The sequence below is a fragment of the Gobio gobio genome (genome assembly GCF_949357685.1).
Source record: "Gobio gobio genome assembly, chromosome: 3".
NCBI classification, from domain to species: Eukaryota; Metazoa; Chordata; class Actinopteri; order Cypriniformes; family Gobionidae; genus Gobio; species Gobio gobio.
Window position 1 is genome coordinate 28,572,847 of NC_137099.1, and position 23,874 is coordinate 28,596,720.

General features: G+C 39.1%; 1 protein-coding gene across 2 annotated transcripts in view; it reads right to left on the bottom strand.

Moving 5' to 3' along the window:
- cntln (centlein, centrosomal protein) overlaps positions 1-23,874 on the bottom strand; it is a 151,911-nt gene that overhangs the window by 111,940 nt on the left and 16,097 nt on the right. For both annotated transcript variants that reach the window (XM_079811926.1, XM_079811925.1), the window contains exons 5-9: positions 22,315-22,449; positions 21,562-21,711; positions 15,235-15,368; positions 14,992-15,154; positions 14,683-14,847 (exon numbers count right to left, since the gene is read on the bottom strand). In XM_079811926.1, the coding sequence (XP_079668052.1) occupies positions 14,683-14,847; positions 14,992-15,154; positions 15,235-15,368; positions 21,562-21,711; positions 22,315-22,449 (747 nt within the window). The remainder of the gene's footprint in view (positions 1-14,682; positions 14,848-14,991; positions 15,155-15,234; positions 15,369-21,561; positions 21,712-22,314; positions 22,450-23,874) is intronic.

A 23,874-nucleotide genomic window follows, 5' to 3' on the forward strand; every position in this document is an offset into this window, starting at 1 on the left:
CCGTTATTAATTAGTAGCAGTAAATGAAGAGGTATCATATAGATCACAAGATCAGTATGGAGTACTGTGATGATGAACTTGGAGGTCATCACCACGTGAACATTAGTTCACAGTGTTATCAAGTGTTTTGATGGGTTGTTTGTGTCATGATGATGATTTGAAATAAGTATGGAAACAATATCTAGCATTTAAATGGTATTGAGTACAATAATGGAAGAGAGGTTTTGAATTGGTTTTCATATGGTTGTCATGTTTTATTGTTTATAGCTGATCAATGATAATATGCATGATTTGATTTGTGTTTCAAGGTTTCGATAGCACTGTCGGGCTAGACCAGTATTCTTGGGTTATGGGGGAGGAGTCAAGTCTACCCCGAGAGTTGGTATGTTCCATGAGTGTTTTGGCGGGAACTTGGCGGGTACAAGCTAGCGTGTTTGTATTGAGAGGTTAGTTGAGCTAGGAGCTAGGGATAGCTTTGGGCTGTAGCATGAGAGGCTTCTTGGATAGAAGCAAGGCCTAATGCCTGATTTGCTGCTCCAAGCATTTTTATTTCTGTTTGTATTGTATGTTTTCAGTAGTTTTGTTTATTTATTTTTGATTCATTTTGAACTTTCTTTTTGTACACGTGTGCGGGGCAGCTGCCCGAATAAATCACTGGGACCAAATGCTTTGCGACTGTGTACTCGTCATTTCATCGATCCCTGGGCTTGCCGGCAAACAAAAAGGAACTCTACAACTCAGGTAAACTGTAACACCCGGTCATTCGACACCTCGCAGTCAGGATCCTGCAAACGTAAATTGACCGTAGTGGCAACAGCTTTCCGACACATGGTGGCAGCGGTGCTTCCAGGCCTTAAAGGGGAAATGAGTACACCGGCAATTGAAAACATGCAGTCCCAGCTGTGCCTCGTTTAAGTTAAAGCAGCAGACACCGATTTTACGTCGAATTGAAAATGCCGCCAAAGAAACAAGATGGGGCTAAGAGCAAAGACGACGGCAAACTAGCAGAGCTACTGGATGCAACAAGTTCATCTCCAACGGATGACGAAATGGCTACTGTGAGTACTTCAGGACAGATGGCTACAATGTTGCAAACGTTTTTAGATAATCAGCAGCAAAGAGAAGAGAGGATGGAAAAGGAAGCGCAACGTCACGAGCACAAATATCGCGTTCTTCAACACCAGTTTGTACAACTTCAGTCGGAAGTGCATCAAGAAAGACAAGAGCGACTGGCAAAAGGAACGTCAGCGGCAGGTGTTACACCAGTAGCTACAGAAGTGCTTTCTGCTTCAACGGTTCGTCCGAGACGACAACAGGCACAAGGTGAAGTGACTACATCAGCAGCTGTAGACGAACCTGCAACGGAAAGACAAGGTAATGGGTCAACAAGTTTTAACAGCCCAAGAATGCTGTCGTGGTCGAGTGAAGAGGACATTGAGCATTATTTAATGACTTTTGAACGTATTGCTCAAGCGTGCAAAAGGCCAAGACAAGACTGGGTGTTGCATCTCTTACCGCTGCTAACAGGCAAGGCAAGAGCAGCTTATGTGGCCATGGAGCCTGACAATTCACTGAACTATGACTGTGTTAAGCAAGTGATACTTGAGAAGTTTGAAATTAACCCAGAAACTTTCCGACAACGGTTCAGAGCGTACAGTCTACGCGACGATGAAACGCCACGAGAACTGCATGTAAGACTTAAAGATCTGTATGAAAAGTGGATGGTCCCTGCGCGGCAAACCAAGCAAGAGATTGGCGATCAAATCGTGCTGGAACAGTTCCTCAAACTGCTGAATCCAGAAACCAGAACGTGGGTGAAGCAGAACGGCCCTACTTCATGTAAGCAAGCGGCAGAAATGGCGGAGACATTCATGGCGGCGAGACGATCGTTACATCAACCGAGACGGTGGCAAGGCGTCAACCACAGCTCAACCGGTAAGTCTGGGGATGCTAAGGGTAGTGGTCTGACAAATTTTGATGCTGATAGTCGAATGTTACAAACCAGTTCTACACAGAGTAACAATAGGCAGACAGGTGGAGGTAGTCCATACAACAGAAGGTCAATAATTATATGTCATTCATGTGGCCAGCCTGGACATAAAAAAGCTGAGTGTCCTGTGCAAACGTGTTACGAGCTAAGATCCTCTGTAAAATTGAATGAGATTGAACTGAATACCGACACTGTAGTGGGGGTGAAGATTGGAAACACAGTGTTTAAAGCATTGGTGGATTCAGGTTCAAGTCAGACTTTAGTGAGATCAGAATGTTTGGGAAAGTCGAATATGTTGAAACATGATAAGCTGAGTATCCCAAAACTGAGATTGTGATTGAAATTGCAGGCCAGGCCTACAGTTTGATTGTTTGGGTAGTGGACAATGCATCTTATCCAGTGATATTGGGCAGAGATGTACCTGTGTTGGTGGATTTGTTGCAGAGTGACAAAAATGTAGCTGAGGCTATGGTCGTAACAAGAGCACAAGCTAATCAAGAAGAGGCCAGTAGACAGATTTTGCAGGATTTACCTTTTAATGCGGTTCCTAAGGTCAGAAAATCTAAGAGGGAGAAACGTCATGATAAAGTTGTGGGAACGGAGGTAATAGAAAATGTGCCAGAACCAAACACTGATGATCTTGAGCAAATTCAGTATGATATTCAGCAGTTGCAAAGGCAGGATGAAACTTTGAAGCCATTGTTTAAGAAGGCTAAGGCTAGCAGTGCAACGTCCACATTAATTAAGAAAGATCAGCTGGTGGTCAAAGATGACAAGTTGTACTTAGTGAGTGCTGAAAGTGAAAGATTGGTAGTACCTGAGTCAATGAGGTTAAAAGTATTACAATTGGGTCACTCAGTACCGTGGGCAGGACATTTAGGCCAGCAGAAAACACTGTCTAGAATTGCTAGCAGGTTTTATTGGCCCGAGCTTTATACAGATGTGGTCGATTTTTGTAAGTCATGCCCAGAGTGTCAGTTGGTTAGGCCAGCTAAGAAGAGTGACTGAGTACCTCTGGTAAGCTTACCTATCATTGACATACCATTTTCTCGAATAGCAATGGACATTGTAGGCCCTCTTGAAAGGAGTAGATCGGGGAATAGGTACATTTTGGTAGTTGGGGATTATGCTACCCGTTATCCAGAGGTTTTTCCTCTCAGAAACATCAAGACAAGGCCAGTTGTTAATGCACTGGTTCAACTTTTTTCTCGTGTAGGACTGCCTAAGGAGATAATCACAGACCAGGGCACTAACTTTACATCTAGGTTAAAGAAACAAGTTTGCTCAATGTTACGCATACATCCGATACAGACCACTCCTTATCATCCTCAGACTGACGGTATGGTGGAGAGATTTAATCAGACATTGAAGTCAATGCTTCGCAAGTTTGTGTCTGATACAGGTGCTGATTGGTCACAAGGCTCAGTACTAGGACTGTTGCTCTTAACCCTGTATATGCTACCCTTGGGAGATATCGTTAGGAAACTAGGGCTGGTCCGAATACAATTTGAGCTTTGAAGCTTTGGTAGTAATCAACACAGAATATTCGAAGCTTCGGAGCGCTCTAATAAAGGCAGGAATCTCAAGATTCTCAGCAGTGCATCTCACCCGGGCAGGGCTTATATGCTCTGAGAACAGACACTGCAGTAACAAAACACACAGGTCTGTTACATCCCAGTAACAAGCTCCTATATTTCGCAGTAGATTCATTTAGATTGATAATAACGGGTAATATTAGGCTTGCTGCGATAGTCGGTGTAACTGGTGTTCAGGCATAACACCGGTTTACATCACTTGCTCACCACGACACCGCCCCCACATCATTTTGACATTTTATAGTAGTAACATTTTAGTTCAGTTAGAGAACAAATGAACTACAATTAAAAAAATGAACGTGCAGCGTGAGCCGAACAAGAGTCGCAGCACAAACCAGCAGCAGGAGAAAGATTTCATTCATCACGAGAGTGAGGAGCTAAATGACAAGATGATCATGGAAGATTTGGTTTCAAAGCTAAATGTAAAAGTGCCTATTTAAGGGAGTTTGCCATTGTACCGTTTTGTTGTTGTGTTTTTCAATAAGAATAATAGGCTAATGAACCCACCATTCAAGCAACCCGCCCCCGAATTGCCGCTAATTCTAAACCGAAAGTATAAAATGCGCACGGCCGCACTGTCATTCATTCATGGCCGCACAGTGCACAAGTCCCTAACGGGTAACAGGGCTAATACATGTTGATTCTATAATTCTATTTTACACAATGTCAAACAAACGCAGCTTAACCCAAAATGCATATAAGCTTCTTCCATATAAGCTCATGCAGTTGTGCGCTCTAGACAGAGAATATACTCCAGTTGCAGGGAACACTTAGGCTAAGAAGCAAATATTTTTATTAAGTATAACGAGGTTGGGTTCCTATTCAACTGTCCATCCTATTAAAAACGGCTAGGCTATAAGATAATTGTAAAAAAAAAAGAAAGAAAAAAAGAGTATTGTATTTCACCAGATTTTATAGTGTAAACTTATTCAAGCGCGAATGAGAACCATTTCAAGGGGGATGCCAGATGTGCGCAAAAATCAAAACGAAACAAAAAAACTTATATTCGAATCCCAAAAATTGATTATAGAATACTAACCCAACGAACGAATATTTGAATATTCTGGTCCAGTCCTATAGGAAAAATGGCATCAGTTTTCACACATTTTTTTCACACGTTTTCAGTTTTCTGTTACGGTGATGATACTCTCAGCTCTATTTCTTTGTGGCCTAATGAAACATACCAATTCACAAAACTAACAGAATGCATAGTTGACCCATAGAGGTTTTAATTATTGTACCAAAAACCTCTGCACATAATAACCTGGAATTATGTCTAACACTTGATGGCTTCATCGTCTTTATCTTCAGTTATGGGATCTGGCTGCGTTATTTGAAAACAATCTTTCATTTGAAAGCCACATTTCTAGCATTTGTAAAACCGCATTTTTCGATCTTAAAAATATATTTAAACTACAACATATGCTCTCAATGACAAATGCAGAAAAGTTAATTTATGCATTCATGACCTCAAAACTATATTGTAATGCTTGACAAGGTGGTTGCCTAGCAGGCTTAATAAACTCCAACTGGTCCAAAATGCAGCAGCTAAAGTTCTTACTAGAACCAGGAATTATGATCATATTAGTCTGGTTCCATCAACACTGCATTGGACCACTTTTAAACACGGCATACTTTTTAAATCTTGCTGATTACTTATAAAGCCCTTAATGGTTTAGCTACTTAGTCCGTTTGTGAGCTCTTATCTCATTATAGTCCTTCACGATCAACAGAGTTTGAAAAAGTAGGTTTCAATTTGCCGTCTCTGACACCCATACACTTTTAGGGCTCGCGGTTATGTTAAGGGTAGTCTCGCACAGCCCGATTTTCAGACTGACCGCAGAAGGTCTGGACTCCATACCAGCTTTCATTGGCCAAAAACTGCAGAGAGGCCATCTGACTGACATGCAAAGCAACCAATCATGGCAATGAAAATGCAATGTCGATGTCCCTAAAATAACAGACTGGTGTGTAAAACGTATTTTAAAGAGTCTATGCCGTGAACTTTACATACTTTTGAAAATCCAGTGTTTAGGTGATCCTGATAAGTGCTCATTGTCACAGTTGTACTCACAATGGCTTGCTTCTTCCATAAAGGTTTTTTCTCATCATGAAACATCGCCTGGAAACATCTTTGTTTCCAGGCGGATCGTTAAAAAACGTGACACACACGTCTCCTGGAACTTCTGTAAAATTCACTCAATCAGATGACTACTCCTAAAGTGTTTCCAATTTTGTGTGCCATATGCATCAGACATTCAGCCAACAGTACGTGGGTGTACAACAATTCTGAGTTGTATGCCAAGGGGCATGGCATTTTAGAAACACACTGGAAGCAGTTGACAAAATACAACACAGAGACATATATAGTATTAATATAGACATGAACTAAACAGAGCTTTACTGGTAGGAGAAGACCTACTCTAGTAGACCCCAAAAATTAGATAGAGACATTGCAAAAGGGCATAACATGGCCTCTTTTAAAGTCACCATGAAAATAGCAATAGCAATCTACAACAATCCAATCAACTGGACAAAATCAATCCCCGCACTACATTTTTTCTAGTTTGAGAAGCCATTTTGTGATCTGATATACATCACCACAGGGAAGAAAAGAGAGTCGCAACTTCTGTTTCATGCCAAACTGAAAGACACAAAGTCTGTGCTCTGAAAAGTTTAAAAAGCATTTGCAGTGGAAGTACAATAGGCCTGATGAGACATCATCCAGCTAATGTTATCCAAACAAATTGAGTGAAACAAACTGGCAAGGCAGCCCACAGTGATGGAGGCACTGCCTCCTAAAGATTTAAAGCCAAACACATCGGCAGCCTCTCAGTATGCTGGAAGCTCAGGGTTTGAGCGTCAGATACTGATCAAAAGAAACACATCTACTCATCTAAACATGACCCCACATAACAAGCCGTGTGTGCAGGGAGCGGACACTTCAATTATACATCTGACAGCTCGGCTTTCACTAACACTAATAACACGCAGAGGCAGATGTTGAGAGGAGCGTCTGGGCTCTGGAATTGGGAGAAATTGGGAGAGAGACATTGAAATTTCATCACTTGGGAGGTTTCTCTCAATCTCAAAGTTTAATTAAATTCATAACATTCCACCTATTAAATAAATACTTCTATAGGTGATAAAGCTGATTAAGTGGCCCCTAAATGTCTTAGGCTGTCTATAAAACTCTGGCTAAACACAGAAAAAAATAGCAGCATTAATTAATTCTGGGATTAATCAATGAATTCACTCAAAACAAGCTAATACAATCTGCATGTCCAATCAATCCACACTGCAAGATCAATTTGCCAGATGTAGATCCTAGATGAGCAACAAACACCAACCAAGATGTGAGCAGCTATGCGGTTCTAACAGTTCTTTGTCAGTATTCATAATAAAACAATGTCAGTTATAACAGCTAGAGTGCATAGGCAATTGAACAAAAGCTGCAATAAACCTCTTTGCCGCCACCGATCTGCCACATAGAGTGTTAAATGCGTTGCTAATAGACTGCAAGATGCAACACTTCCTCTGTAATCCTCAGGAGGCCAATTCTAGATTTGGTTTTCAATGGCTTTTGACTAGAAAAGGAGAACCTACAAGGCTTAAATGCTGACTTACTGTAGATCAGAGCATGACAGAGACAGCATAGTGACAACCTGGGTCACGTCGTGACATCAGACTGCCGCAGGAAACGAAAATATAAAAGGAAATATGGATGTAGCAAAGCACAGAAATATCCTGAGGGAAAATAGATCACTGGTATTATTTCCAAAGAACAATGACTTAAAAAATACAGAAAAAGCCACAGTGGCCCAGTCAAAGTTCAGATTACAATGAATCCAATCGATCAAATATAGAATTGATAAGTTAAAAAACGTCCCGTTACATCTGGAGTTACAGCAATTTTGCCAAGAAAAAAAAAAAAGTCTACATTGATTATTAAAGCTGAGAATAATAATCATCAATGAATAATGTACTATTGTTGCTTTTGTATGAATTCTAGAGAGGGTACTTGCGCATCCTTGTGTGACAAAAAAAAATCTCTGTCTCTCTGGAAACTTGCATCTGGTCAACTGAATCATTCTGGTCATATATTTTTGTGCTGAATCGTAATGGTCTGTTGACCTAGGCAACCATTTACCTACATACCTGTACTAGTTTCATATCTCTTATCACTTAATGTACTCTTTCTTCTAATGATCATGTATATAACAGTTCTTACTAGTAGTATTAATTAAAAACTAAGAAAATTGTATTACTATTCATGCAATAAACAGTAATTAGAAATAGGGATGAGGACTGTATTTGAAATAAATGTAATAAAATGTACTTGTTTCAAAAATGAATTTATTTTGCTTGTATAGGCAAAGTTTGTATTGAATCTTTAAAAAATGTATTATTTATATGGGGAAGGCCACATCTATCTTTCTAAACACAGTAGAACATGATTCCAGTCAGAACTGGCCTTTGAGCTCTTCTTTAACCCCATCCAGCAACACAATGGGCTTTTTTTGTTCCTCTTGGACTTTCCTTGCTCAATCATTCCTGCCGTATTCAAATGAGAGTCTGGTCTTGCGCAGCTCCCTCTGCTGATCAGCACTTTGATCATTCCTAACATTTAAAATTAAAATAAAGCTCTAACAACCAGTGCATTAGAATTTAACAGGTGTTCAGGAAGAAGCTGATACAGAATTTCAGATTACACTAGAATACACATCCCAGTCAGTGCAATTATAGTGGGGAATGGAAAGCCCTCTTGACTGTGTTACACCTTGGGATAACTGATCAGATCACTTTGATGTCTGTAGGTAAAACTGTTAAGAAACAAAACAGCAAGGCAGCCGCTACATGTGTTCGGTAAACACAATTTTATAATTCATAGCAATACATTGGAACTCTGCATAAAGCATGCATGGATTATTGGTCATACCCAAACATTTTTGGTGTGCATCACTGTAAGGAGGCACATGTGAACAAACAGACAACACACAACTGGCTACATCAACAACACCACAGATCAATAACTATCTACTGTGGGAATAGTTCTGCTTACTAACTGAACCTTCGCTACTCCTCAAGCAAAATAGTCAGTAACAATCCACAAGACTGCTACAAAAACACTAACACTTAATTTACATTTAACCATTTTCCAGTCCACAAAGAAATTAAAGGTGCAGTGTGTAATATTTGGAGGATCTATTGACAGAAATGCAATATAATATACATAACTATGTTTTCATTGGTGTATAAAGACCTTGCATAACGAACCGTTATGTTTTCATTACCGTAGAATGAGATGTTTCTATCTACATACATCGCGGGTCCCCTTACAGTGAAGTCACCATTTTGCGCCTCCGTGTTTCTACAGTAGTCCTAAACGGACAAACTGCTCTACAGACGCTAGCCACTCTCTGCTGTCTCAGACGACGACATCTTTGTCCTGTGTCCCGGTTGGAATTCGCAACCTCACCGCAAGATGGCGCTAAAATTTACACAGTGCACCTTTAAAGCATGGACTGTCTAATAACAGATCTGTGGGAGTCATGATGTTCATGAATCTTTAGTAGTAGCTTTGTAGCAAAATAAAGAGAAAAGTACTGAAACTCCTCAAGTATGCAAGGAGCGCAAAACCTGGACTAAAAAAAACCCAAATTAAAAAAAAGAGAGAGGATGACCGATATTATACTTTTTATATTATATAAAAATTGTATTAATTCTGGTCAATAGCAATGAACAATTTTCATGTTATGATGACCGATAACCGTTAAATGACTGCAATTAAAATGGTATCATTTTGTTTAAATAAATGAAAAATAAAACACTTTAAAATGAGCATGCACGATTATACACACACATATGTGGGGTTAGTATGATTTGTTTTGTTTTTTAAAGAAGACTCTCACCAAGGCTGCATTTATATTCCTGTGATGCAAAGCTGAATTTTCAGCATCATTACTCGGTTACTCATTAGTCTTCAGTGTCACATGATCCTTCAGAAATCATTCTAATATGCTGATTTGCTGCTAAAGAAACATTTATTATTATTATCATCAAAGTTGAAAACAGTTGTGTACAATTTTATTTCAGGATACTTTGAATAATAGAAATACCAAAAGAACAGCAATTATCTTAAATAGAAAGCTTTTGTAACATTATTAATGTCTTTACTGTCACTTTTGATCAATTTAATGCATCCTTTCTATTTCAGATAAATGATGTTCTTTTCAAGTGATCACAAAGGCTTTGATCTAACTGATCTAACTAACTATCTAACTCATCTCAATAAAATACAGTCAACTAAACATATAAAAAGTTACACTGCTCAATTTAAATTGTCCATAGTAAAATCTGTGACGTTCATCGTGAACACCGTTCCACTGTGGTGATATGCCCAGCACATTTTTGCACATATGAAGGATGGTGTTTTACGTGGCTTTTGAAACGCGAGTGAAGTACAAAGAATAGTTTACATAATAAATAATAACTTAGCATCCAAATACAATGCAAATATGGAAACATTTGGATCCGTGCTGAAAGAGAGATGTAGGCTATGTAAGTCCAACGCTTTCAATCAGTCTCACCTTAAAAGGTAGGGTAGGCAATTTTAGAGCGGCTAGCAATAGCAAGCTAGCTTTGAAAGCACACTCCCTTCAGAGTGTCTCCAAAGCCAAACTTCATTGAAAACACATGAACGCACAAAGCAGATTCTGCAAAGTGTCACGAGATGAGAGATGATGTTAAATTACCTTATGTCTCAAACACATATTACAATAATAATGAATAGAAAAATCTGACTGCTGCAGATTAATTTCTGCGTTGATAGTGGGGACATAGAAACTTATAAATACAAGTATGAGGATGTGAACAGCTCCGGGTACACCGTACGGGTTGCCAGCTTAATTATGGTTACGATGGCGTGAACACAGCTTAAGCTCGTTGTTTTGGTTCAGGAGGAACTGTAAAAGATGGTTGCTGTTTGATTGTGGCGTTTGGTGACTGTCTGTCTACAACTTAGTATAGCCTAACGGAACTTGCTGATGACGTGTGATGTCTGCATGAGCAGAGTGCGCGGAGGTATGCAAATGCCAAATGCATTCAGACCGAATGCAATGATTGGATGAAATTGTTTTGGTCCTGAGACTTCCACAGAAGATATATGTACAGCACAGTATGGGTGGGTTGCACCAACAAGGATTAAATTAAACTCATTTTAGAGCTAATCTAGGATTTGTTCATCTAGGCTTTATTTTAAATCGAGTTGTATTGCACCACTTAATTCTAAACCCAGATTAACAAATCAGGGATTAGAATTTAACCTGCAATTAACCTCCATTTATGAGTCATTTTCACTGCCATGATGGATTCGCCATTGACAGCAACAATAGGCTACTAATATTCAATTTCCTTCTTTATTGACCACCAGAAACTCTCTCTCTGACATAGCTCTTGCCAATAAAGGAGATAAAATGTCAGCTGTCTTTATAAAGCGCTGTAGCGCTGTTACTGATCAAGCAGGCAATGGAAACAGCGCGTGCGTAAAATATCTTTATAGTATCAATTAATAATGGAGTATATTGTGGCAGCGTAATTTATGACAAAACAACTGTCATGATTGGCGGAGTGACTATCTCCGCTCTTGACAGCACCACCCATCCCGTTTGATCACAGCGCAGCAGCCACGCATGGAGCGAGGCGCGGCCGCGATCACTGGCTCACTTCTCACCGCTGCCATCAATGCTAAATATACTCCTCTCTTCTTTTGTTTTTTCCGACACCGAGGTGAACCGAGATGAGTGACGGATCCACATCCCGGACTCGATAGCAGATGTAAACTCACGGGCCGCCACGACCCTCACACTCTGACGGCTCAATTTGCTTTATTTTTCATTTTTATTTGTAATAAACAGCTCTCTGAGACCTGACGACTAGGGCTGTACGATTAATCGAAAAATAATCGAAACCGAAATTCAGAACCTCTAACCGACATATTTTTCCCATGTCGGTTATTTCGGTTTCCACGTGACTCCGCCCCGTCAGTCACATCAAGTGCAGTTTGCAGGCACACAGAGAGATGCAGGAGCAGTTATCTGTGTTTATAGATGCCCAGAATAACTATAGTAACTGCATGTTTTACACAGTTTATACAGGTAAGTTAATTGCCGTTCTTCATATAGCCTACTGCTGACACGCGCACACACACACACACACACACAGACGGCGCGCGAAAGCCCCGAAGCCAGATCGCTTTCACTTTCGTCCTCATAAAGTTTGTCAAGTAAATGCGTTTAAAGGCTTGCCAGTTTCAACTTTTAAAGCGATTGTGCACTATTCAAAAACAACAATACGGAAAACTTATCCGTCCAGTGCTCGGTTTTTTTTCTGTGACAGAGCCGAGCCGTGTCGCGTCTCTGACAACGCGCGCGCGCCCTGAAGGCAGACCTCTGTCACCTGCGTCCTCACAAAGCTTTGTCTTTTGTGTTTTAAGGCCTGCAAGTTTGAACAGTAAAGAGATTTTCGACCATCAGATGTGTATTATGTTGAACTAATGCCTGATATATTGTGACAAACGAACACTCAGACAGAAGCTCGCACATCAGGTGAAGATCGCGCGCAGAGACGAGCGCAGAAACGCAGTGTCAACGCCATCCTGTGACTAAAGTAGTCACTAAAGTAGCTTAGAAACTCAACCGTTGTAGGCATAGTATTTTTTAATACCTTTGAAGTAAGTACAAACCACAGCTTCATAATGAATAGAGACGGTATGAGTAATTCACACACACAATCACTCTCTCATTAATGCATTCAGATAAATGTAATGTAGGCCTACTGTGCTAATTTATCTGTATCTGATGTACAACAAGCAGAAATCTGCCCCATAGACAATAACTGCTGAAAGTGAACCGTTTCCTTCAAGTGTTTTAAAATCACAAAGAAATGCACTTTTTCATTAGAAAAAAAAAAAAATCCACCTTTAATAGTAGAAAATATTTACAGTACAAACCTTATCAGTGAACTTACTCAACCTTATGAGGGCAAAAAAAAGCAAAATAATCGTTCATTAATCGTAATCGAGGTAAAATGTTCAATTAATCGAGGTTTTTATTTTTGGTCAAATCGTTACAGCCCTACTGACGACACACCCACTGTTTCTATCTCTGTTCAATCATCTGCATAGTTTAATTGTAGGTGCATTTTACTGTATTTAAACCTCCTCACATGTAAGTTTAAAATTAATGTTTATTAATTATCAAAATTAATTTATCAATTATTAGATAAACCTTGATTTAATCTAGATTTAAGATGAATCCTTGTTAGGCAACCCACCCTACATGTTTTAATATTTAGACCACTTCTATTATTGATTGCTATCAGAATGTGAAGAGTGTTTCAACCGGTATAACAAAAAATGTTTATTAAAAAAATGGCCTAACCTACATTTACATGAATGTTTTGGTTTGAAGTAAATGCCAGGGTGTATAAGCTGCGAATGCTCTGCATACCCAAGCCTTTTGTGGACTCGCTAATTAGTATTAAACACTATAATAATAACTGTTATGTATCGTCATCATTGTCCTGCGTTCTCATTGGTTTTCTGGTATATGGGGATTTCATGCACAGGGAAAGCTGTCCACGAATCGCTCAGCCAAGTAGAAAAGCTCTGCCAAATCTCGATCAACGAAAATCACCTTGTATTTGTAACTAAATAGATTAAATCAAATGAAAAAAGTATGAAACTGGACAGACTGAAACTATTTTCATAGCATTTAATTTTCTCCATAGGGAAATGTATTTTTTTAAGGAAACTTAAGACCTACGGTAAGTACACCTACTGTAACTATTTGATGTTGTTAATCGATAGTCTATGCATTTTTTAAAGTCATTGCATTATTTCAACTTGTCTTTTTAAAGAATACTTGTATTTTTATTTATTATACTATATATATTATAATTATATTCTACTTATTTTATTTATAATAGGCTACTAATATTAATTATATTATACTTTTTTTTTTTTATCCTTAATTTTTTTTTAAACAACTTCCGGCATACATTTAAATTGACACCTGCCATTGTGTTTCTTATTTGTCTTATATATTCTGTTGTGTGTCCTAAGGCTAAGGCAATGCGCCATACCGTTTAAAGGTAAAGTTTGTAGTTTCAGCGACACAAGTGGCACCTAGCAGAATTACAAAAATACAGCATATTTTGCAAATGGCCCTTTCACGCGTCATGCCTCCTTCAACTCAACTCTAACAATCACAGCTCTTATGAGTGCTTAAGGTCCAACATACAGTTTTAGGAATAAATTTAAGCTGTGTCGCTATGTGTCATGAGAGTAAGCAAGTCAGTAGCTAACACTCTGTATATAGAGCAAATGCGAGTGTCTTGCTTATAATGATTTATAGCTACTTTTATTTTTCATTATTGTTCTGAATACCGGTGTTAAATTTAAAGGATTTGTTGTGGAGTGAGGGGAACTAAAATAGCCTATTGCTATGTTTATAATGTTTGTAAACATTTCACTTTATTTAGGCCTACAGGTATTTTACATTAACGTAATAGTAAAATATCACTTATACGCAATTTGTCTGTTTTTCAAAATATCTTGAAAAATTACTTAATCGTTTAACCAATAATCGATAAAAATTCTTCTGTCGGTTAACCAGTTACTTATGAGCATCCCTATGTAATACAATTTTGCAAGATTTCTGTTTTTACTGTAGTTTTGATCAAATAAATGCAGCCTTGGTGACATAGACTTCTTAAAAAAAAAAACATGCAAAATTCGTACTAACCACATACAGTATATGCATATACATGCATTAACATTAGCAGGGTTAAGCCAAATGCTTTGGAGTTGTCAGAGAGCATGAAGACTTACAAAAATGAACAAAAACTCCTGGACATCGCTTCCCATTCATCTCTTACTGAAAGGCATTTCATTTATTATGGATGCGGTTTTACTAAGAGGAGAAAAAGGAAATGAACGGTGTGTGGTTTTGCTGAAGTGCCCATTCAGCTTGCTTTGCATACAAAGGGCATTGAGCATGATGTAAATCTGTCATGGTGCTCCCCACACGGACTCACCTCACAGTGCCCCGTGGCTGCTGTGAAACTCTGCAGCTGTGCCTGGAGTTCTTGGATCTGCTGATCTCTCTGGCTGAGCTGCATGCTGAGGGCTGCTTCCCGCTGGCGGAGCTGTTCCTGGCTGTGCCAAAGGGCCTGGTATGACACGCTCAGCTCGCTGTAGAGCTGTCACAGCAGAAACAGACAGTGAAGGACAAGCTCGGTTAATGCAGTTAAGTCCTTGCTAGAACACAAGTTCACCCCTCCAGGGGGACCACGTTCACTCGTGAGGACAGGCGCTAAGTTCACACAACAGATGCGCTCCTTTACCTTCTGGTAGGAGACAGTGTCTGCCGTGTGGGCCTCCTCTTGGCTGCGCAGGACTCTTTGCGTGTCCAGGTTAAGCCCCTCCAGCTGCTGAATAAGCTGGGCCTGTTCTCCTGCATGTTCCACACTCTGCTTGTACAGACACTGCAAGTCCTGTAGCTCGCGCCTGGACGCACACAAATCACGATCAACTCATATGGTCAGGGTTAATCAAAGCTCAGCCAGATCTGTACAACCACTGCTTACTTGATTTGACAGAGCTGCTGTTCTTTGTCAGCTCCTTCCCTTTCTACAGAGGAAAGCTGAAGGGACAAAGCAGTTGATCGACTCTGAGCCTCTAGCACGTCCTGTCTGCTTCTGAATACTTCCTCTTCCAAATTCTGAAAGAGACACTGAATTTTTATTGGCAGCTGAGACAGACACAACGTTCTCTGGTCTACATCTACCAGTTTATTCAAAAATTCATACATACAGTCATTTACAATATGCAATAAACATGTTTCTGTTTTTAATTTTGGAATTAAAATTAATTCTGAGAAAAAGAATGAAATCATTCAAAAGAAAATCTCAATTTGTTTGTCATCACCTTTTATAATTGCTTCTTTGAATAATAAAAAAGAGAAAGCTGCATCACTGCTTATTAATATTTAAAAAACAAATAGTCTGCCACATCAAAAAGTATACATTTATGCAAGCGTCATAGAAATATGCAGGAAAAACATAGAACAAGAAAATGATAATCAATGTAGACACTAATGACTATGTCACTGTAAAGATTATTATTATTTTATTATTATTATAATTATTAATATAGAATTTGGTCTTTTATGACCAGGCGGTGTTTGTGCAGGTTGTAAAATGACTTGCTAAAATTCATAACAGTATGAATTAATAATTCAAGACGTTTTAAAATGAATTCTTTTGGACTATAATGATTAAAGGGATAGTTCACCCAAAAATGAAACCATTGTAGGGAAAAAATACAATGGTAGTCAATGGTTGCTCTATCTGCTTTGTTACAATCATTCTTCAAAATATCTTCTTTTGTGTTCAGCAGAACAAAGAAACTCATACAGGTTTGGAACAACTTGAGGGTGAGTAAATGACGACAGAATTTTCATTTTTGGCTGAACTATCCCTTTAAGATGTATACGTTCACCTTTATTAAAGGGATAGTTCACCCAAAAATGTAAATGTTCCCATAATGTACTCACCCTCAAGCCATCCTAGGTGTATATGACATTCTTGTTTCAGATGTTATATTAAATACAATCAGAGTTATATAAAAAAAAAAATGTCCTGGCTCTTCCAAGCATTATAATGGCAGTAAATGGCAGCCCAAAATTTGAAGTCCAAAAAAGTGTATCCATCCATTATAAAAGTAATCCTATGAGTAATCCTAAAAGTAATCCTATAAATAGGGAATCTATGGGTTTGTGTAAGAAAAATAATGCACTTTTTTGGGCTTCACATTTTAAGCTGCCTTTTACTGCCATTATAATGCTTGGAAGAGCCAGGACATTTTTTAATATAACTCTGATTGAATTCATCTCAAAGAAGAATGTCATATACACCTAGGATGGCTTGAGGGGGACTAAATCATGGGGTAATTTTAATATTTGGGTGAACTATCCCTTTAAGGAGAAAATGTAATCTCTTTTCACTGGATGGTTACACCACAGGAACCATTAAATGTCCACATTTTTTATTATAAATGAAAGGGGAACATTTCTATGAAAATTTTGGTACACATCTTACTGTATAACTTAGTTTGCTTTTAAACACATTTTGAACCCAAACCAAAGAAATGGCAAAACTAAAATAGATACAGTTTATAAAGCCTACAAGATTGTATTCACACTTGTAATTTGGTTTGTTTATTAGTTTGGTCTGAACCAAAAAAACGTTTACATTGGCATTTTTATCACTGAACCCAAAGGCATAGGGATATGTTCACAACCTGATTGGTCGGCTTTTATGACGCATTGCCTATTTTAAGATGAAACTTACAGAACATCCAAAACAATGCTGTGTGCTGGGCTAAATGCTCATCTTGTATGTGATTTGTAATCGGCATACCGGGTATCTTCCTCTGTGGGCCCCACTTTGGGGCTGATACAAGGTTTTTTTTTTTTGGCCCCACTTTATATTAGGTGGCCTCAATTACTATGTACTTACATCAAAAAATAAGTACAATGTACTTACTGTGTTCAAATTGTATTGCAAAACACCTTTGCTGATATTGAGGTGGGATATGGGTAGGGTTAGGGACAGGTGTGGTGGTATGGGTAAGTTTAAGGGTAGGGTTAGGTGTAAGGGAAGTATCAACTGTGTAATTACAAATGTAGCTACAGAAATTAATTACAGACGTAATTACATGCAGGTATTTTTTAAAATGTAAGTACAATGTAAAAACATGTATGTACACAATAAGTGCATTGTATCAAATGATTAATTAAAATGTTAACACATAGTATTTAAGGCCACCTAATATAAAGTGGGTCTGTTTTTTTTGCCACGGACTGGCCCATCATGCAGGGACAGCGGCCCATTGGTTTGTCATCTGAACTGACAGGCCAAAGCATGAGAGACCTCCCCCCTCCTTCCCCCACATTAGGCGTGGTTATTATTTGTTTTTGTTTTTTTAATTGGAGAACATGGGAAACTGCAAAAAGCGAATACCCGCACAGTGCTGCCGCTGACTAACGCTGCGTTTCTGCTGCTCTATGAAGTGATAAACAGCGCAAGTCGCTTGATCCATTCAGATTTGACTCCGAATTTTGTTCTATACAGTTGTGATATGGGAACATTACAGGTTCTGTGGTGAATCTGGCTGAAAACAGCCGCGACCATACAAATACATGACGAGGTAAATTGGAATACGCCAATACACACAACTACAAGCTTGTCAATGCAGCACCACCACCTTTATAGTAATTTACCTGCAGCTAACTTTACTTGCAGCTAACAGTGAAGAAATACGGTGTTTTGGCAGAAATGTATTTATTAAATATGTTGCTATTATTACTTACATTAAATATTGCTGAATATAAATCACTTCTATAGAGGCTCTTTTCGTATTTTCTACATGTTTACAATATTTCTATTCCAAATTCTATAGTTTATTATTATTTATTTATTTTTAGAAACAATATACCCATGGTAATGAGGAGCATGGTTTTACCGGTGTCTACCATGACAGTTAAATAAAACTACAGTTAAACTCTGGATTCTATGCAAGTACCATGGTACATTTACGGATATTTTAAAGGCAATTAAAGGATAATTTAACAAAACAGTTTTAAAGCCTGGATCACATGAATTAAGGACGTTCCTAGCTCAAAACCAGTGCTTTACTGTCATTTGTGCATTTCTATGTGACAAAAGTCCCTCTCCTAGTTTTATTTATTTATTAATTATTCATTTTTGTATTATTATTTAAGGGCCTAACCCTAGCAAAAACATTCACAGGGAACTCGTGGGATGCATGGGCTGGATTTGTCCAGGGCCGAATTTTAGCCCCAGTCCAGCCCTGTATGTGCGTGGCCTGATATTTTGACCAGCTGAGAACTCTTGAAGAGCTTATAAAATGTGTAAAGGAGTCCAAACGGTGGCAGGAATTCCTCCGTCACACACAAACGTTCTGCTGCGAGGAGACGTGATTCTGATGCCTGTACCAAACATGCCTGTCCTTTTTAGGGTCTCATCTTCCTGTTTTGGGTTTGTTTACATGTCTTTGAATCGTGTTGTATTCATATATCATTCGAACCGCACCAGAGGTAATTTGGAAGCGGACAGAGGTCTCGGTTCGCTTGTTTGGTGCGCATGGATGGCAACGTTCACACTTATTTAAATGAACTAACAGAGTTACTAATAGAGCAATCACACCAGGGTTTGTTTTAATCGAACCAAACATGCCAAGTGTGAACACACCCTAAAAATCTAGGGTGTTACTCTACTGTTTGTAAAAATGCCCCATTCATGCTGCGTCTCCTGCACACATTCACACCTCTCTGTCCAAGATATGCCTCTAATTATGACTATATATTATACATCATATATTATGATAGTTATTTTGTCTTTATATTTACTGACACCTTCCTATTCACACCATTTTACTCCCTCATTTCTTGGACCAAACTTTTCACTTCACTTTTTTTTTTTTGCCTTTGAATCAAATACCATTCTTAAAAGAGAAACATTCCAATGATCTCACATGGATTTCCTTTTCAAATGTCATAAACATCATAAAACAATCACTCCTGGTAATAAGTGCAAAAAGCTAGCTAACATGTTAGCTTAGCTAAGGCCCTTTAAAATATGTTGTATTTTTTCCTAAATTCCATGTTATTTTTTGGGGGGGGTTCCATTTTTTATGGACTCATTAAATATTTTCTAAAATCATGAAACTTTAAATTAAATTAAGAAAATAAAAAGTTTAATTTTTCCATTTCATTGAATTTTAATGATCAAAAAGCATCTAATCAATTGAATTCATAGAACTTTAACAACTATATTTATTTATTTTACAATACTAGGGCCCTATGAAAGGTTTTATTTTTTCAGAAATTGTGTATGAGTTTAAATTTTTCTGGATTTATGATTTAATATAAATGTATTATAAAACTATGGTAATTAAATTTTTTCCAAACAAAATACTGCACAACAGAGCTGTGCTCCGGCGCTGCTCCTGTGCAGGTCATGTTCCAGGGTTATTTTGTTTTAGATGCATTCAGCACATGATGAGGCTCCAGTGAGCATAACAGATTTCACACAATATAATTATATAGTTATTTATAACATTTCATAAAGCAATGTTATTTAATGCTAATTTGTTTATCTTATTTTATTCTCTTCTCACATTTCATATATGTAGATTTAAAAGGTTTTTGAATGAAAATTAGACATTTTCTATATAATGTATTCCTATAATAAACTGCATATGTGATACATCTCATAACAAATGTGGAAGTAAAATGGCTAAACATATAAAATAAACATATACTCTTTTTCTATCTATATATTTAGCATCAAACAAAAAATATAATTTGTGTTCAAGGGAATTAAAAACTGATTGAAGAAAGATTAAACGATTACAAAACCGCCCACAAGGTGACGATATGCACTAGGAATGTAATTGCATAAATCGCTATTAAATAAAAGTTACAAAAAATGCCCTGCACACCGCTACGCGAAATGGGACCGTCCACACAGCGATGACGAAATTTCCAGGTATAAACCAGGTCTGTGTCCGAAATCGCCCACTACCCTCATTCACTATCCCCTAAAATAGTCCACTCATATAGTCCACTTGAGGGAGTGAATGAAAACGAGTAAACAAATGAGAAGTTTAAATAATTCATACGTTTTTCTTCAAATGAGCACACTTTTGACCTAAAAGCCATAAGGTGCGTTGCTTTGTAAAGAGCTCATTGTTAAGTAAATTGATCCAGTTCTTTGAAGCAGGATGGATTCTGATTGGCGTTATCATTCATCAGCTGGAAAAAATTATCGTTCTGAAAGTTATTTCAACGATATTGTTCCTTTGTTTCGTTATCATTAGGGTGTGGGCTTTGCTATTCTTTTAAATTTAGAATGATTTTTAAAACTATCTTTATCGTTATAGTTATACTTGGTGTGAACAAGACTTAATGATGTATAGTTTATTAAGAATAAAGAAAGACTTATTTTTTACTTGTGCAGTAAAAAAAAAAAAAAAAATGGATGTAGATTTTTTAAAGATTTTTTTCTTTTCCTCATCATGGAGACTCTTATTTGTCATAGAACCATTTGACAGGGAGCAGTCTGAACTAATAAGAAACAAAAGAAAGACAACAGAAGGAAAGTAAAACATGAGCAACTAAAGCGGGAAGCCTATCAGCAGCATATCACAGGAACTGATGGAGATAATGAGAAGCAAACAGATGCCGAGCATCAAACACTCAGGCCAGTGAGAGCACAGGCCAGCCCTCATTAAAAACTAGCCAGTGCTGACAGGGGCACTGAGAGAGACAGAGAACGCAGGAGGAAAGGGGACAGAGTCCGAGCACCACTACAGTCTAATTTAATTGGACTAGTTAGAGTATAAGGTCCACACAGACCTGCCTCTGCTCTTCCCCACGGAGAGTAATGAACACAAATCTGTATGTAAAGCAGGTAATCACACAGGTGCTTGAGTGACACTCAACCCAAGAGGACACAGGCCCTATTAAACATACACAAATGCTGAATGAGGCCCTATGGAACATGCTAACAACAGCTCCTGCTCCGTCTGTAGTAGGTCATTATAGCCCAAGTCGCTAAGCACCGCGACAGCAGGAAGGACTGATTCGGGGCCACATGTAAAACAGCTCTGGTCACGCGGCACGGGGTACACTCCCACTGTTGAGTGGGGAAAAGAAAAATTGGGCCCACCATGTTAACCTACCAAGTCATTATTTCACCCCCCCCGAACATTTCTATCAATATTTAACATTTGCGCATTGTGAGACAAGTTCATTTACATGAACCCGCTAAGAAAGTGGCAGAAAAGAAGAAGAAAAAAAGAACAGGGTGCGAAGCGGGGGACCTTACCTTGACTCTGGAACTGCTGACGGCCTCTTGGTCCCGCAATCTCTCCAGCTCTGCCTGAGAGGCCGAATGCTGAGCATCTAATTGTTGCCTGGCTTCCTGCAGGGCACGCCTGCCCTCCTCCTCGCACTCCTGCGCCTGCCTCCTCGCTTCCTGCCGGGGAAAAGAGAGCGAGAGACGGTCGCAGCGCTGGGATGAAAGGGCGGCAGAGCGGACAGGGCCAGAGACAGAGGTTTAGAGCTCACCTGTGTTGGCAAGGCAAGCCGAAGCCCACGCAGGTAGCCTGGCGCAGGGGCCATCTTTAGCTCTAATGACAGCTCTAATGAGAATAGCTCCACTACAGGCCCATTAGTCCTGCCAGCCTGCCTTTGATGCTGATCTCTCGCCCCTTTCTTTTTTTGTCCGTACTATCCTTCCCTCCCTTTGCTAAGAGAGACCCTGCAAAGACACATCCTCCCTAGATCTTCACTTTATCAATTAATCATGCCAGTCCCATCAGAAGGTAATTAAGGAGAAGCCACATCACATACACACACTTTCCTCTGCTCGGCCATCATTAAGTATTTATTGAGAAAGTTAGCTGCTTTTCCGAGCTCCGCTGTCGCTACCACCCCCGCCCTGCTGCCGACCCGGGATTTTGAGGCCTTAGGCGATTGCCTCCAGGGGCTTGTCAGCCACCCCCCCCCACCCTCCTCCCAGTGTCACAGGCACAGAAGCAGCACTTTAAAAGTGGTGCCAGTGGAAATTTGTCCAAACCTTAAGTTGTCGACTCTTATTCCCCAGTCTGTGCTGCAGAGCTGCCAGTTCTTTCTTCATTAGACAGCACTCCTCTTCACTGCCACGCAACCGCTGGACTTGGTTGTTTATCTCCTGCTCTTGTGCCGTCACTTTCTGTTTAAAGAGCCACACGAGTGATCGTGAGAGACAGCCGTTAGTCACAAGCAATCTGGGTATGAGTGTTTACAAGACTGAGCGTTAGGTTTCATTAATAGTCTCTGTAATGGGGTCAGTTGTTGCATGATGCGGGAAAGCATGTCACAGGCGTTTTGTTCGGTATTGCTAAATGTTTGCAAGTGGAACATGGGTTACATGTCCAAGGAATTAGCTGTGCTGTGCTGTGACGTGTCAGCAGGACATGATGAAGCTAAAAGCATGCTTAAGTTGTTTGCTTGCTGCCAAGTCTCACATACAGTGCACATAGATTTGGTCATTGAGAAGACATGAGAGGATTGTGTGAGTGGAAAATATGAACAAAATTGCAACCAAAAAATATTTGCCTGAAATGGTAAAAAAAAAACGAAAAAAAATGTCAAGGGCCAAAATCATTGATGTTTTATTATGGCTTTTCTGACAACACACTGTCTATTTGGTGTGCAAAATGTGGATACGCTACAAGAGGTAAAGTGTAGACGCACTTCACTGTGAGCAAAATTTATGTAAGAGTAGGTGGGTGGCTGCTAAAGAACTTTACTACTACATCACCTTGAACAGCATTAAGAGCTCAATTACCAAAACTTTATTTTAGATTTTCGGCTAAATGCTAATTTCATTTTCGTTGTTTCTGTAATACATTTTTTTCGGTGCATCATTAGTACCATAAAGTAGTCATAGTGTGGATGTGTTGAACATGTCTCATGGATAGTGGAATATACACTCACCTAAAGGATTATTAGGAACACCTATTCAATTTCTCATTAATGCAATTATCTAATCAACCAATCACATGGCAGTTGCTTCAATTCAGTTGCTGTGGTCCTGGTCAAGACAATCTCCTGAAATCCAAACTGAATGTCAGAATGGGAAAGAAAGGTGATTTAAGCAATTTTGAGCGTGGCATGGTTGTTGGTGCCAGACGGGTCAGTCTGAGTATTTCACAATCTGCTCAGTTAATGGGATTTTCACGCACAACCATTTCTAGGGTTTACAAAGAATGGTGTGAAAAGGGAAAAACATCCAGTATGCGGCAGTCCTGTGGGCGAAAATGCCTTGTTGATGCTAGAGGTCAGAGGAGAATGGGCCGACTGATTCAAGCTGATAGAAGAGCAACTTTGACTGAAATAACCACTCGTTACAACCGAGGTATGCAGCAAAGCATTTGTGAAGCCACAACACGCACAACCTTGAGGCGGATGGGCTACAACAGCAGAAGACCCCACCGGGTACCACTCATCCCCACTACAAATAGGAAAAAGAGGCTACAATTTGCACAAGCTCACCAAAATTGGACAGTTGAAGACTGGAAAAATGTAGCCTGGTCTGATGAGTCTCGATTTCTGTAGAGACATTCAGATGGTAGAGTCAGAATTTGGCGTAAAC